At 58.6% G+C, this 16,145-nt stretch overlaps 2 protein-coding genes across 2 annotated transcripts in view; one reads left to right on the top strand and one right to left on the bottom strand.

Moving 5' to 3' along the window:
- Positions 1 to 3,280: 3,280 nt before the first annotated feature.
- Positions 3,281 to 14,054, top strand: CHADL (chondroadherin like). The gene is made up of 6 exons (XM_042993364.1): positions 3,281 to 3,323; positions 4,793 to 4,961; positions 5,512 to 7,221; positions 7,781 to 7,947; positions 8,789 to 8,987; positions 13,971 to 14,054. The coding sequence occupies exons 1-6, from the start codon at positions 3,316 to 3,318 to the stop codon at positions 13,995 to 13,997; spliced, it is 2,280 nt and encodes a 759-aa protein (XP_042849298.1). The 5' UTR covers positions 3,281 to 3,315; the 3' UTR covers positions 13,998 to 14,054.
- The window catches only part of L3MBTL2 (L3MBTL histone methyl-lysine binding protein 2), a 19,170-nt gene continuing 16,208 nt past the window's right edge, over positions 13,184 to 16,145 (bottom strand). Inside the window, 4 exon segments of the mRNA XM_007079440.3 lie at positions 13,184 to 13,661; positions 14,047 to 14,163; positions 15,131 to 15,196; positions 15,679 to 15,913. Coding sequence (XP_007079502.2) covers positions 13,549 to 13,661; positions 14,047 to 14,163; positions 15,131 to 15,196; positions 15,679 to 15,913 — 531 coding nt within the window. The 3' untranslated portion in view covers positions 13,184 to 13,548.

The raw sequence follows: 16,145 nt of genomic DNA, 5'->3' as shown, positions 1-16,145 counted from the left end.
ATAATTTTTTTAATGTTTATTTTAATTTTGAAAGAGAGCATGTGTACAAGCTGGGGAGGGGCAGAGAGAGGATCCCAAGCAGGCTCCACGATGTCAGTGCAGAGCTCGATGCGGGGCTCGATGTCATGAATTGTGAGATGAGATCATGACCTGAGCTGAAATCAAGAGTCGGACACTTAACTGACTGAGCCACCGGATGCTGCAACGCAAGAGCATTTTCTGACACGCCAAAAGCACAAGCCACAAGGAAATTTGCCTCTGTCAAAATAGAAAGTGAATAACAACCAAAAATACCATGAGAACTGGCAAGGTGATAAAGTACAAAAAGACTGTGACTTACATATAAGGGTTAGTGTTGAGAATAATACATCCAATTGAAAACCGGGCACAGGAGATGAACAGAGTTCACAGGTGATGAAGTGTGAAAAGCAAACAACTTTACTGGTAATTAAGGAAATGAAAACAAAACCACAGAGGCATCATTTTGGACCAGACTGGCAAATGTCACGTAGAGGTGACATCAGGAGAGCAATGAATCTCCTACATTTTGTATGTTGCTGGAGGGATGTCAAACTAATAAAACCACTTTAGATAACAATTTGGCAGATACTAAAAAAGGTGAGGGTATGTGTAGCCTGTGACCTCAAATTCCATTTCTAAGGATCTACCTTAGAGAAACCGTTCTGTGTGCATATGAGGCGACAAGTTATAAGGGCAACTTAATAAAGGATTCCAGGAAATTAATAACCTAAATGTCCATCGGGAAAAGAATGGTTAATTACAGGGTGTGCATGCAATGAGATAATCAGGAGTTAAGGGGCGCCTGGATGGCTCAGTCAGAAGAGCACGCGACTCTTGGTCTCGGGGTTGTGAGTTCGAGCCCCATATTGGCTGTAGAGATTACTTAAAAGCTTAAAAATTTTTTCTTAATGTGTGGCAGTGAATACAGCAGATGCGGGAGCTGTCTGCATTCATGTTAATAAACGAATTTCACTGAGCGCAGAGTGTGATGTGAGGCTCAAACTTTCATGAACCGTGAGATCATGACCTGAGCCCAAGTCAGATGCTTAACCAACTGAGCCGCCCAGATGCCCCGATTGTATTAAGTAATCTCTACGCCCAACACGGGGCTGGAACTTACGACCCCAAGATCAAGAGGCGCATGCTCCACCGACTGAGCCAGCCGGGCACCTCTGCAATATATATTCTAAAATAATTCAGAGGGGCTCCTGGGTGGCTCAGTCAGTTAAGGACCCAACTCTTGGTTTCAGCTCAGGTCATGATCTCATGGTTTGTGGGTTCGAGCCCCACAACGGGCTCTTCACTGACAGTGTGGAGCCTGCTTGGGGTCCTCCCCCACTCTGCCCCCACCTGTTCATGCTCTCTCTAAATAAATAAACTAAAAACATAATTCGGAATATATAGAGTTTCTACAAGTTAATAAGACAATAGCAAAACGAACAAAAGGTTTGGGGGCTTCACAATAAAGCATATGAATAGGTGCTTACTTTCATTAGTCTTCAGAGAAACGCGCATTCGAATCATCCCGTAATGCTGTCCCACCCTCGCTAGGATGGCTAAGGTACAAGACAGACCATCGCAAGCACTGGTGACAGTGTGGAGCAACGGAAGTCCCACACTGCTGGGGGAAAGTGTAAATCGGTACACTTTGAGAAACTTTGGCAGTATCCACTGAAGCTGAAAATAAGCATATTCTAACACCAGAAGTTCCACCTGTAAGTATATCCCGACGGAGACAGGTCTCGCCATGTTCTCCAAAAGACACGCAAACATGGGAAACAGCGCTCTCCATAATAGCCTCACCCTGGAAGCACCCCAAATGTCCAAGAGTAGAATGGATTGTTGCCTGGGTGGCTCAGTCAGTTAAGCGTCCAACTTCTGCTCAGGTCACGACCTTGTGTTTGTGAGTTCGAGTCCTGCATCTGGCTCTGTGCTGACGGCTCAGAGCTGGAGCCCGCTTCGGACTCTGTGTCTCCCTCTCTCTGTGCCCCTCCCCTGCTCGTGCTCTCTTTCTCAAAAAATAAACATTAAGAAAAAAAAAGGTGGAGGTGAGAATCCTCCGCCTAAGCAGGGAGGAATATTTTAGCATTGGCGTTGTTTAGAATCGTCAGCCAGCACGTGATGACAATAAAAAGCACACCAGTGGGTCTCATGCATTGAAGTTCCCTACGGACAGCACACCCCCTTATTGCCTGCACCTGGGGCAGACGGCTCTCCTGCCTCTGCCCCCATGCCACTGCTGTGGACTATTTATGGAATGGAGTGCTGAAATGGTATATAAAGATGAAAATAAACACATTCTTAAAATATGCATCACAGATGAAGCCCACAGACATAATGTCGAATGGAAAAAAAAGCACTTAGAGGAGTTCACACTCAGTGATGCCACTGGCTTGAGATCTGCTGAGTGAAATAAAGCACATGCAGAAGTCTGTGTGGTGTGGCGCCATTTCTGGTTCAAAACAAAACCAAACCCAAGCAAACTGAATAATGACAGAAGCAAATGCACCAGAAACATGGATCCGAACAATCCCAGGATATGTTGAAGTTTGCTATGATTTAGATGAACTTTGCAAGTGTGTCCAGGAAGGTAAGCATTTGGACATTGTTTTTGCAGTATCGCTTGTAACAAAGTTGGAGGCGACCAAAATCTCCAAGATTAACGGATAAGCGGAGTTGCCACCTGTATACAATGGAATATTAGACAACAGTTAAAACACGACTAAGAAAAGTCAACCAGGATCACTCCTGATAATTTGATGTTAGGTGAAAAAAAATTGCAGAATATTGTCTGTACGGTGTTAAACAATGTATGTAAATGTGTGAAACAGAAAGGACTGAGGTAACCATTCTTGAGCACCTACTATGTGCCAGGTACCTTCCTGGACCCCCACGGCAACCCTGTGAGCTACTTACTAATATTGTTTTTCACAGAGCAGGGAACTGAGGCTAGTGAGGGGCAGCCCGACGGGACAGCCCACAGCTGGGAGGGAGCCCAGGGCCGGGACCCACAGGCTGGCCGCTAGAAGCTCCCTGCCAGCCAGCCCGGGACCAGCTTGCCCAGGCTGGGCTCTCAGGCCCGGGCCACCATCCGGAGCCCTGAGCCGGCGCCGGGCAGGAGGCCCTGTAACTCCAGCCGCCGCTCCCGCCCCTGCCCGCCCCTCCTTCACCTCAGCCTCCGGCTGGACTGCCCACAATGCCTCCCATTCAGCCCTGTCCCTGCTGCCAGGCCTGCGGGCCAGAGAGGGGGGCTCCCGCGGCATCCAGGCCGACTGGCAGTGTGAGCCGGACGGCATGGAGGGGTGAGTGTTTGGGCCCTGGGGGCAGAAGGGGGTGTTTAGAGAAGCTGAGGGGCTGCGGGCAAGCTCCTGGGCCTCTGAGGGCTTGGGGGACAGGGGCTCTGGGATCTGCTGGGGGGAGAGATCCCCCGAGGGTGTCCCCGTGGGCTAGTCCTCCAGGGCTTGTCTGAGAGCTCAGCAGGCCTCTGAGCCCTGGACACTTGTCCCTGAGGGATCTGCCCCCATGGGCCCCGTCCCCTGTCCACCCGGAGCCTCGGCCTCACCCCGGGCTCTGGAGGATGTCACCGGCCCCGGCCTTCTAGAAGACTGAACAACAGATGGTGACCATCGGTGAGCAGAGCTGGGGAGGCTGAGGGTGGAGGCCCGGCCCAGAGGCTGTGATGTGAGCTGAGAACAGAAGGAAGAGCTGGGCGAGTTAGGTGTCGGGTGGCGAGGAGAGGAGGAAGGTCTGTCATGTGTGTTTATGGTCAGGGAGCCGAGGGTGACACCGGACAATTTGAGCACATTCCAGGTGGGATCAGGAGTCAGGGCTTTCCACCAAAGGCCGTGCAGAGATGCTGGAAGGTTCTCAGCTGGTGGCGTCAGGGCCCATCTGCATTTTGGAAAGTTCCCTCTGGTTGGTGGTGGGCAAAGCACGGGGTGGGGGAGCCAGGAGAGCCCTGGGGCACAGTCATCCCTAAGAAGTGACAAGCGGTGGGTGTAGTTGTGAGGCCAAGGGGCCCACTTGGGTAATGGGTGGAGAAGCTGGGGGACGATGGACAGGTAAGGGGACAGAGCTGCCCAAAGCACAGCCCAAGCCCGTCTGTCTGCTCAGCTCCCCCACCCCAGTCTGAACTGGAGCGGTGGCAAAGATGAAGGGACAACAGGGGCATAAACAGAGGCCCAAGCCTCCTGCTCACCTGCCAATTAGGCCCCCATTCGGTGCCAATCAGGCTCCCTGAGGCTCTCAGACCCAATACCTGGTCCCCCAAACCTTGCCTTACAAACTGGGGCCTGGCCTGGTTCCCCCCTGGCTGTCAGGCTGTCTTCTCACTGTGGGTGCCTGTATGCTCCCTGCCACCGTGCAGCTGGCACCACATCTGTCTGAGGCCTGGCTGCCTCTCTCTCTGCCATCCTGACACTGGGAGGCCCCAGCCTTCCCCTGGACCCCGGAGCCTCACCACAGCCCGGCACACCCTCTGAGCCCTTGGCTCATCCTCACATTCAGCAAGGACTCATTGAGCCATGGGGCAGATAGATGGTCGAAGGGACTTGCCAGGTCTCCTTTCTGAGCCTCAGTTTCCTCCAGTGTTAAACCAGGCTAAGAATGGAGCCTCTGCCGCACAGGGCGTCGTGAGGCTCAGGGCGATGACACTTTCCCTGGGGCCAAAGGAGAAAGACGTCCGAGGGGCTCTGGAAACAGGAGCTGGGCTTGGTGAAAGGACAGCGTGGGACATCTGCCCCCGTGAACTGACCCTCCCTCCCCCTCCCAGGACCCAGAGCGTCTCCTTGGTGCTGCTGCTTCCCCTGCTGCTGCCACCGGGCCCAGCTTGGCATGCGGCTGCCCAACGCTGCCCACAGACGTGCGTTTGCGACAACTCCAGGCGGCATGTCGCCTGTCGGCACCAGAACCTCACTGAGGTGCCAAACGCCATCCCCGAGGTCAGCGGGGGGGGGGGTGGGGGGGTGGGCAGGGAGGACAGCAGGGGGAACCTGGGTTGGCACCAGTGGATCTGTCACTGCCTAACTGGGAGACCTTGACAAGTCATTTTTCCTCTCCGAGCCTCAGTCTTCACGTCTGTAACATGGGAATAACAACCGACACTGGGGAGACGACCTAGTTAAAGTTCTATGTGTTTGGAACAAGTAGGTGACCTGTAAGATAAGTCCTGGATGAACTACAAAGCCTGTGGGAGAGAACTGGAGAGAACAGGGGATATGCTGGAATAAGATACGGTCTCTGCTCTGTGGAGTCAGGAGCTAGTGGAGAGGAGAGAGAGTACGTGGGCAGTGACAGCTCAATGTGAAAAGTGCCCAGGTGGCTAAGGAGGAAGGCTTCCTGGAGGAGGTGTCAGGGAGCAGGATGAAGAGAACGAGGGAAAGGTGTGGGGGAGAGGAGCGTCCAGGTGAGGGAACAGTGCGTGCCAAGGCCAAGGGTGGCAAGGCGCGCCGGCCGCTCAGCCTCCCCCCCCCCCCGCTTCTCCCCGCTCAGCTGACTCAGCGGCTGGACCTCCAAGGCAACGTGCTGAAGGTGATCCCCCCAGCTGCCTTCCAGGAGCTGCCTTACCTGACACATCTGGACCTGCGGCACTGCCAGGTGGAGCTGGTGGCCGAGGGCGCCTTCCGCGGCCTGGGCCGCCTGCTCCTCCTCAACCTGGCCTCCAACCGCCTGGGCTCGCTGCCCCAGGAAGCCCTGGACGGGCTGGGCTCACTGCAGCGGCTGGAGCTGCAGGGGAATATGCTGGAGGAGCTGCGGCCGGGCACGTTCGGGGCGCTGGGTGCGCTGGCCACCCTGAACCTGGCCCACAACGCCCTCGTCTACCTGCCCGCCATGGCCTTCCAGGGGCTGACGCGCGCCCGCTGGCTGCAGCTGTCCCACAACGCGCTCAGCGTGCTGGCCCCCGAGGCCCTGGCCGGCCTGCCCGGCCTGCGCCGGCTCAGCCTGCACCACAACGAGCTGCAGGCCCTGCCGGGGGCGGCCTTGGCCCAGGCCCGCGCCCTGGCCCGGCTCGAGCTGGGCCACAACCCCTTCACCTACGTGGGCGAGGAGGACGGGCTGGCGCTGCCGGGCCTCCGGGAGCTGACGCTGGACCACGGCGCCCTGCAGGCCCTGGAGCCCAGGGCCTTCGCCCGCTGCCCGCGCCTGCACACGCTGGACCTCCGGGGGAACCAGCTGGACACCCTGCCGCCCCTGCAGGGCCCCGGGCAGCTGCGCCGGCTGAGGCTGCAGGGGAACCCTCTGTGGTGCGGCTGCCAGGCCCGGCCGCTGCTCGAGTGGCTGGCGCGCGCGCGTGTGCGCGCGGACGGCGCGTGCAGGGGCCCCCGGCGCCTTCGAGGCGAGGCCCTGGACGCCCTGAGGCCCTCAGACCTGCGCTGCACCGGAGGCAGGGCGGAGGAGGAGGAGGAGGAGGAGGAAGAGCTGCTGCTGGCGGCCGCGCGGCCCCGCGCCCCCGAGGGCGCCTCCAAGGGGGACGACGGGGCGGCCGAGCCCTGCCCGCGGGCCTGCGTGTGCGTGTCCGAGTCCCGGCACAGCGGCTGCGAGGGCCGAGGCCTGCAGGCCGTGCCCCGCGGCTTCCCCGGCGACACCCAGCTCCTGGACCTGAGGCGGAACCGCTTCCCCGTGCTGCCCCGGGCGGCCTTCCCGGGCCTGGGCCGCCTGGTGTCGCTGCACCTGCAGCACTGCGGCATCACGGAGCTGGAGGCGGGCGCCCTGGCGGGGCTGGGCGGCCTGATCTACCTCTACCTCTCTGACAACCGGCTCTCGGGCCTCAGCGCTGCTGCCTTCGAGGGGGCCCCCCGCCTCGGCTACCTGTACCTGGAGCGCAACCGCTTCGGGCGAGTGCCGGGGGCCGCCCTGCGCGCCGTGCCCGGCCTCGTTTCCCTGCACCTGCAGAGCAACGCCGTGGACCGCCTGGAACCCGGGGACCTGGCAGGCACGCAGGCCTTGCGCTGGCTCTACCTGAGCAGCAACCGCATCACCCGAGTGGCCCCCGGGGCAGTGGGCCCGGCCGGAGAGCTGGAGAAGCTGCACCTCGACAGGAACCAACTGCGAGAGGTGCCCACTGGGGCCTTGGAGGGGCTGCCTGCCCTCCTGGAGCTGCAGCTCTCGGGGAACCCTCTCGAAGCTCTGCCGGATGGGGCCTTCCGGTCTGTGGGCCAGTCACTGCGGCACCTCTTCCTGAACAGCAGTGGCCTGGAGCAGGTGGGCACAGGGCTACAGCGGGGGAAGGGAGGGGGGCGGGCCACAAGAGGCCTCATGCAGCGTGCGTTCACTCAACAAACCCTGCTGCCCCCACAGTGCCAGGCCTGAGGCTGGGGCGTGGTGACCCTGAGATAAGCCAGACACTACACCTGCCCCCCGCCCAGGTCGCTTAGGGGTGGTGACAGACCAGGCAGATTTCGGTGCCACACAGGCCTGCCAGGGAGGGTACCGCCTAAGCACGGAGGAAGGAGGAATGTGGGTCCATGCGGTTGTTGCACACTTTGAGGGAGGGCCGGAGCCACCAAGAGGATTTGCCTTTAGGGGGGCGTGTTCGGGCAGAGCAGAAAGAACCATGAACTGGGCCTCCGAGTGGCGTGCAAAGGGCAAGTGCTTTGGGATCAGACCGGCCTGGGTCTCCATCCCAGCACGGCCCTTACTGCCCCGGCCGCCTTGGGCTCTCCGCCTCCCCTCTGCCGGGAGAGCACGGGGCTACCTCCCGGGCCTAGGGGTGAGACGGGCCCGGTAGGAGCTCACGCCAAGGCCTGGCGTCTCCTTGCAGATTTCTCCCAGGGCCTTCTCGGGCCTGGGACCCCGGCTCCAGAGCCTGTACCTACAGAGGAACCAGCTGCGGGCCGTGCCCGCCCTGCCCCATCTCAGCCAGCTGGAGCTCATTGACCTCAGCGGCAACCCCTTCCACTGCGACTGCCAGCTGCTCCCGCTGCACAGGTGAGCTGCCCAGCTGGACACCCACCCGCTGCTCTCAGTCCGGCCCCCGCCGTGTCTGCGCCAGCCTGCGGCTTCCGGGGGGAGGGTGCCGCCAGAGCCCCCTGCCCTTCCCGGGGGAGCCAGAAGTGCGTGAGGCTTGGGGTAGACTTGTCCGGGCCGGATTCCCTCATCAACAAAGCGGGAATGAGATCCACCCAGCCTCGGCGGGTGGAGCCTAACAAATACTTGTGGGCATGTCACTGATTTCATGGGAGAGCAAAAAGATCTCAAGTCCTTCTCTGCGATTGACTTGGGCCTGGTGACTTCTCTGTGCCATTCCCTCATCTGTGAAGGGGATGACAGGAACTGTGTCCACCTCATAGGCGTTCTTTGTAAGACTTACCCTGTCGGGGTCCCTGGGTGGCTCAGTCGGTGAAGCGTCCAACTTCGGCTCAGGTCATGATCTCACCGTTCCTGAGTTTGAGCCCCACATCGAGCTCTGTGCTGACAGCTCGGAGCTTGGAGTCTGTTTCCGATTCTGTGTCTCCCTCTCTGCCCCTTCCCTGCTTGTGCTCGCCCTCTTTCCCTCTCTCTCTTTCCAAAATAAACATTAAAAAGTTAAAAAAAAAAAAAAAGGATTACCTTGCCAGCTAGCATATATAGGTTGATTTGAACATTGTCTGGAGCGCCCTAAGCCCTCTGTAACTATTTATTACTATTCCTATCCCCTTTTTACAGAGAAGGGATTTGAGGTTTGAAGTGACTCGCTCTGGGTCCCCTAATCGGTGACGGGCTGGGCCAGGGTTCCCTCCAGAGTGTGCCCTCGCTGCCGGTTCCTGAGGATCTCCTCTCCTCTCCTCAGGTGGCTCACTGGGCTGAACCTGCGTGTGGGGGCCACGTGTGCCAGCCCTCCCAGTGCCCACGGCCAGAGGGTGAAGGCTGCGACGACTGTTTTTGAAACCTGCCCAGGCTGGGCTGCCAGGAAGGCCAAGCGGACGCCGGCCGCCAGGCCCAGTGCCGGGAGCAGCCCCGGGAAGGGGAGACGGTGGAGAGCAGACAAGGTTGGCAGGTTGGTGGGAGGCCTCGGCGGGTGGGTCAGGTTCCAAAGCCCCCGGGGTAGCAGAGGTCTGACTTCTCTTGGTCCCGATTCATGTGGTTCCAGACCTGGGCAATGACTCTGCTGTTTCCATTCGGTCGTATCTGTCCCCGCTCCTCAGCTCCCCCACCTCTGGCTGGGCCCAGATGGGTTTGTGAGGAAACAACTGCACAATTTCATCCTGTGGGACACGGGCCTTTCCGATAAGCCACAGAATACCTGGACCCAACGTGTCCCTAAAAGTAATGCCACCGTCACCGTATTTGCCGGATCATCGTTGATCCCACAGTTTCCCGACCTCAAGGGCCCAGCTCACACCTGGGACAGAGAGAGCAGGAGCGCAGGGGCCGTCGTGGCCTCCCACTGCTCGCCGGCCACGGGCTGGACCCCGCTCCGTGTCGTTCCATCACCCGCCTGACATTTATGCTCACATCCTCGAGCCCCCGGTTGTAGTCAAGTTACGCAGCACGTCAGAGAAGGGGGAGCAGGATCCGGGTGCCCTTGCCCGTGGGAACCGCTGCTGTGTGGTGGGGGGGCAGCGGGGGCTCTAGGGGAGAGGCCGGTCCTAAGAGGGAAAATGAGAACAGAAAAGTGGGCCCTGGGGAGACGAAGGCTCAGCCTGCCTCTGGACCTGCGTGGTGAAGACTTGGGGGGCCTGGGGTCCATTAGAAGGTGTATCAGTTCCCAGGGGCTGCTGTAAAAAAGTACCACACACTGGGCGGCTCAGGACAAGACATTTTTGCCTCACTGTTCTGGAGGTTCGAAGTCTGAGATGAGGGTGTCCCCGGTGGGGCTGTGCTCCCTCTGAAGGCTGCAGGGGAGAGCCTTCTGTGCCCCTTCCAGCCTCTGGTAGCCCCAGATGTCTCTCGGCTTGTGGTGGCACCATGCAGTCTCTGTCCGAGTTCCTATGGAACCTCCCCCCGTCCCTTCATGTCTTCCTGCCAGATCCGAGTCCAAATTCCCCCTTTTCTTAAGGGCAGGAGTCATACTGGATAAGGACTCAACCTAATGACCTTGTTTTAACTCGGTTACCTCCGTGAAGACCCTATTTCTAAGGTCTCACTCTGAGGTACATCTTCTTTGGGGGGGTTACACCATTCAGTGTTCCTTGTGAGGTAGGCTGGGAGGAAGGAACTGCTACAGCCCCAAGCTGAAGGTGAGCAATTGTGCCTTTGAGATCAGATCTGGAATTGGTGTCAATGACAGTGGCATTAATCTCGGCTGACACCCGTGTGGCAGGGACTTCCGGCTAAGGCTAACGAACAGCATCAGCGTTCCCTCCCGACAGCGGCCCCGGGGGAGGGCGTGTGGAGGCCGAGCTTGGCTCAGGAGCTGAAGCTGACGGGCCCAGCTGCAGGCCAGGGCTTGTTAAAAGGAAAGACCCCGCAATCCTGACTCCCTGTCCCCGCATCCGGGCTGCAGCAGGAATCGGTATGTCTGAGGCTGTCCCCTTCCTCCAACCCCTCGGACATGGAGATAATCCCCTGAACGCTAGCCCTGGCGTTACATAGGTCTTTCATTTTTATTTTGGCGGTTTCCTCCCAGGAATACAAAGGAATTCAAAGATAAGGGGCCCAAGGGTGCTTGGCCGGCTCAGGTGGTAGAGTGTGGGATTCGTTATCTTGTTTCTATGTTGGGTGTGGAGACTACTTAAAAAAAGAGAGGGGGGGGTGGAGTGGGAAGAGAAGGACCCTGACCTCAAGGGTCACACAGGGCCCTGGGCCCTCTTCTGGGCTGGGCGTGTTCACCTTGCTGATGGCCATGGCTGGACCACGCCCGCCTTGGTCTCTTTTGAGGCCCCAAACTCTAGCGTGATGTCTGGCATGTGGAAGATGCTTCAGAAAGGAGAATAAATGAATGAATGAATGAATGAATACCAGTTGTAACACAGCAGACCACCCTGGATTTAATCCCACTGCTGTCATTTTACTGTTGTGAATTTAAGAAACGAAGTTAGTATGATAAGCCTTCTCCTCATCCGTAAAATGGAGTTGACACGCACCTCAGGGCTCCTGTGAAGACGAACTAAGCTGTGTAAACGTGTCTGACTTAGCACCTGAGGCTGTTACGAATGACAGTTCCCTTGCTGCCCCCATCCCTCGAGTAGAGCCAAGTGTCTAGACTGGGTGACGGGGGTGTGTGCGTTTGCACCCGGTCCAGTCCGCACCAGGGAGCCACTGCAGATCAGGCAGCAGTGGCACGGGGCGGGGAAGGGGTGCTTTAGGAGGATCTCCCAGCCAGCAGCCCCCCTGCCCCCAGGACTCCAGACCAGTTCCCTCCAAGGGCAACTGAGGTGCAAAGCTGGTCTCGTGCCTGGAGTGTAAGCATCTCCGAAGCCAACAGACACCTCCACCCAGGATGGATGAGGTAGATCTTTAGGCCCCAGCAACACAAGTTACGCACATTCTCGTGTCACGCGCTCACACTCACTGGGGTAACTTAGGACCAGGCCACTGGGGCAGACGAGGCACAGGCCCAGCCTCTGGGGAACTCAGGGTTTTGCAGGAGAGGAATGGCAGAAATGTAAAGAAGGATCATCCAGCATGTGGTTGCTATGGAGATGGGGCACTCAAAAGATGACAGGCAGCATTTATTCATCGTCCTCCTGTGTGAAGCCAGCCTTCGTAATAGATCCTGGGAGGTGCCCGATCACAATACACTCTGCTCTAAGAAACGGAAATCGGACAAACGACTTCAGGAAGTCCGGGGAGGCCAGTTGAGGGCTGGAATGGCAGCCAGACTTGTCCTCCGCCCCTGCCGTCCTTATTGGGGCACGTGCACGCATCACTTCTTCATCCAGGAAGGAGCTAAAGGTTACGATCCTATATGGTCCAGTTTCCCCAGAAGCCCCAGAGCTGGCCCTCCAAACTGCAGGGGCTTTGGGGGCGATGAGCTAGCTTCAGCTGGGAACATGACCCTGCAAGCCCTCTGTGGGTGCACAGCAGAGCCAAAGTGCATACCCAGGCTGTTTTCCTCCTGGAGGTGGGGTGGAGGGGTCTAAGGCCACTGACCCATCACCGCCCAGGTCTGGGGTGTGAGTAATAGCAGGGGAGGGCATGGCCCCTCTGTCCTTGATCTTCACAGGTTCCAAATCTAGTCACGTTCTGGGGAATGCAGGTTGCGGGGACAGGCCACTTTCTGGGCCTGGTTTCTACAGCAGGCGGGGTTTCCTAGTGCCTTTAGCAAAGGAGTCAGGATCAAATTCTCTCTGGAAGAAATGACTGGAAATCAGCTTCACTTAGGCGGGTCACCCCATCTCTGGGGAAGCCCAGACAGCCCAGGTCCTGAGCAAATGCACAGCCAGCACCCTACCCAGCAAGCACAGGCGGTGGCAGCCTGACCAGCTCAGAGGCAGCTGGACGCCCACAGTAACCCACCTGGCAGCGCCTCTCCACCCAAAGACAGGAAATAAAGGTCAGCTGCCCCACCTTAACATTTGCGAAGTTATTGGAGAGACAGAGGGAGGGGACAGTTTCCAAGGAGGTTAACGGGGAAAAATGAAAGCAACTGAAATTTGGGCAGACACTAGGTGAACTTCTAAAATGTGGTATCAGAGAGGGGCATGGACAGGAAAGGACAGGGAGCCAGGAAGTGTGTCCCGTTACCCTCATCTGCCTTCCTCCAGGGGCTCCCTTAGGGCCCCCTCAGCCAGCAGAGCTGACCAATGCCCCTCACCGAGGCCCCGCGACTCTCTCCCTGTCAACCAGGAGGAGAGAAGTGGGGTGGAAAGGGCAGGTCCCAGCCGAGCTGGGCTCCGAGCAGGTGAAGCACAGCTCTGGCGGCCGTCTCCCTTCCGGCCCTGCTGCCTCTGCAGCCCCCTCCTCCAGCTCCCCAAGTGGCACAGGGGCCTGTGTGGTCCTCGCCTCCCCAGGTCCCCGCTAGCCCCCTGGGGAGCAGACTCCACTTCTGCACCGTTCTGTTTAAGAAATGGGGGTCAGTACTCATGTCAACAGCAAAAACAGGGTCAAGGTCATCCCACAAGTCACCGAAACCTGTATCCCGGTCACTGCCTCTTAGATGCCAGGGCTGGGTGCCTGCACGGCTCCCTGATCTCCCTAGGGTGTGAGAAGCAGGGTGCCAACCCCAGAGGCGAGAGGCTGCTCCACGTGGCTGCTTTCAGACACCCACGCCCCCCCCCACCAGCCCGCAACGGCCTCCCCCTCAGAGCTGCTCCAGGCCTTTATTACAGGACTTGCTCAGACACACACACCCTTCACGGACTTGTCTTGCAGCGTGATGGGGGGCAGCCCCCGACCCCGGCGGCCGAGGGGTGTGGTGGGTGTGGAGGGAGGTTGCTGTAGAAAGAGCTTTGGGAACTCTAGCTGGAGGAGACACTCAGAGACCAACGCGGAGGCCTCAGGCAGTGCCAGTCGGTCAGGCCTCGCCAGGGAGGAGGACAGAGGTCCTCGGGGGCCTGGCCTTCACAGCACCCGGCAGAACTTAGGCAAAAAAGGCTCGTTCTCCCAACTAAGGTGGGGTGAGGGGCGGTAGCAACAGAGAAGCCCCGGGCTGGCTGTGGGGAAGGCTCAGTCGTCTGTCTCCTGTTTGATGTTCTCGATGGGAACAGGCAGCTCTGGACTCGGGGCTTTGTCAGCTGTGGCCATGTCTAGATGCTCTTCCTTCACACGCACAGCAATGACTAAAGAGGAAGGGAGGTGGGGAGGGCGGGGAGAACAGAGTGAGTGTGCGTGAAACCCCGGAAGGGCAGGGGGCTCAGGCTCTGGCTCCCTATGAAGGGGGGCCCTCAGGAAGTGGCGGGGAGGCGGGAATGGCGCCTTGCCCCCGCGGGGCGGGCCGCAGAGACGGAGAGGGCCCGGCTGGAGGTGTGCGGCTCCGTTCAGAGTCGGGGGTGGGTGTTTGGGAAGCTCTCCAGGCCCAGTGGTCCAACAAGGACTGCTGGGTGCCCAGAGAAGTCCCTTCACACTTGACTCTCCTCTTCTGTGCCCAGGTGGGGAAGGAGAAGGGCCGCCTCTGAGCACTGGCGCGGGCCGGCCCTGCCTTGGTCCCGCCCGGGAGGCTCTTACTCTCTTCAGGAACAGGCTCCGATGAGATCTTCTCGGCGGCCTGCAGGTCGTCCTCCAGCAGGGGCTTCTTGGACCCCTGTCTGAGGGGCCGGGTCTTGCTCGGTGGTATTCTTTTCCCTTTGAATAAAAACAGAATTAAACCCAGCACGAGGCGGTATCCACGTGCGGCTTGAAGGCCGGGTCTCAGCCAGCGGCGAGCAGGGGCGGTGACACCAGAAGAGCCAATCTGGGGGAACCAAGGGCCTGAACGCCGACGCTGCCCCTCAGAGCTGTGTGCCCAAGGCTCAGAGAGGCTCTCTCCAGTAGGGGGTTACCACCACCCCGTCCTGCTTGCGGAGCTTCCTTCCCTCTTCCGGTCTTTCCTTCCTTCACCTGTGAAGTGACTTTCGCAGCCCCACTACTGTGAACGGTACAGGGTCTTCCCATGTGATCAAACCCAAACCCTCATACGACCTTAATCCCACCCAGGGACCCCGTCTGTTTCCTCCTTATTTCTGGACAACCTCTTCTGTGTATGGTGCCACATCGTGGAGACGACCTCACGGCCACACGCCAGCGGCTCTGAAGGATGGCTTTACCTTCTCTCCTCCCTACCCCGCCCCACCTGCTGTCCCCTCAAGCTGAGCCCACACAGGGCTCAGGATCTGTTAAGAGTGGGGCCTCGCCTAAGGAGATGACACCAAAGTTCAGTGGCTGCCCTCTCATCCCTGAGTGTCACAAGGGAAGAATGACAGGCTTGGGGAGAAACCGCCACCCCCTCCATACCTCATACTTTCAAACAGCAGCGACTCTGACCACAGGGCAGCAGAGATGGGGATCCCTCCCCCCTTTCTCGCTTATAATTACAATCTCTTGCCTTTTTTCCTCGCCATCCTGACCAGTGCCAGAGACTGAAGACTCCCTGTGTGTCCTCGGGTCCCTTAAGACATAGGCTGACAGGTATGTTGGGGCCAAAGGGCAAGGAAGAGGAGATGGAGGGATCGAGAAGGGTGCTACCTAAGTGGTGACTCCTGCTCTACGTCCAGGGACACAGGCCCAGCTGGTCCCAGGCCCCACACCAGCACTGCTTTAGTGCATCACTTACTTTTCTTCCCAAACTGTTTCTTTTTCTTCTTCGTGGCCTCTTTGGCCTTCAGAGGTGTGGTCGGCTCTGTTAAAAGATGAGAGTAAGAGGTAAGAAGAGAGTTCTAAGAGAACAAGGTATAGGCACGTCCCAAGACCCCCTGCCCACCCCTCACTTGCCTCCCCTACACATGGGACACCCCGAGAAGGAAAGCCAAAGTTGGGCAATGAGAATGGGGGAGGGACTGGAGAGCAGCTGTCCCTTCTTCCCACCCTCATCACCAGGGCTGCTCCGAGGGACCTGGGAGGTTTACCTGTGTGCACAAGGGCACGAGCATATGACAGAGTGGGCAAGATCAAGGAAGGCGCTCTGCAGGCCAGAGGGAGAGGGAGACAGAGAAGTCAGGAGCAGGAGGTGGGGACACAAGGGCCACTCTAGTTAGAAGTGGTCCAGGAGACTTCTCGATCTCATGCCAAAGAATGAGGTAGGCCTGGGGCAGCGGGAGTGGTCGGCAGGAAGGAAAAAGGAAAGCAACGTCAAGAGCTTCTTGGGGCCGCGAGAGCCCAGACCTGCGGCCACGGGTGGCTGGAGCTGGTAGCCGGTGAGCTCACACCAGCCGACGGGGTAGATGTCCGGAGACTCACAGTCCACCCACTGGTCGTATTCGCTGTCCCAGCCGTCAAAGTGGATGCTGAGGAGCCTATGCACCACCCGCTTCACCGTGGCCACGCAGATGAGCCGGGGTTCCATCAGGTCCACGGCCTCCAGCTTCATGCCCACTTTGAAGCCGTGGTTGGGGCAGTCCTAGGGACGGGAGGAAGCAGCAGTGACCACGGCCAGCTCCCTGCCCCGGTGGGGCACAACTGGGGAGAGGCAATGGGCTGGGAGCGCCTGGGGGAAGGGTCCCTTGACAGTGATCCCGCTGCCCTCTGCTCCCAAGCACCAGTCCCTCCGGGAAAGGGACCGGCTCGACTGTTAGGTAGAATGCCTATGGCAGAGTTTGGGACTTCTCCCCAGGAGTGGCTGGTCTCCGCAG

Source organism: Panthera tigris, chromosome B4, assembly GCF_018350195.1.
Source record: "Panthera tigris isolate Pti1 chromosome B4, P.tigris_Pti1_mat1.1, whole genome shotgun sequence".
Classification (NCBI taxonomy): domain Eukaryota; kingdom Metazoa; phylum Chordata; class Mammalia; order Carnivora; family Felidae; genus Panthera; species Panthera tigris.
The sequence above is the reverse complement of the archived record's forward strand: the minus strand, read 5'-3'. Positions and strand labels throughout refer to the sequence as shown.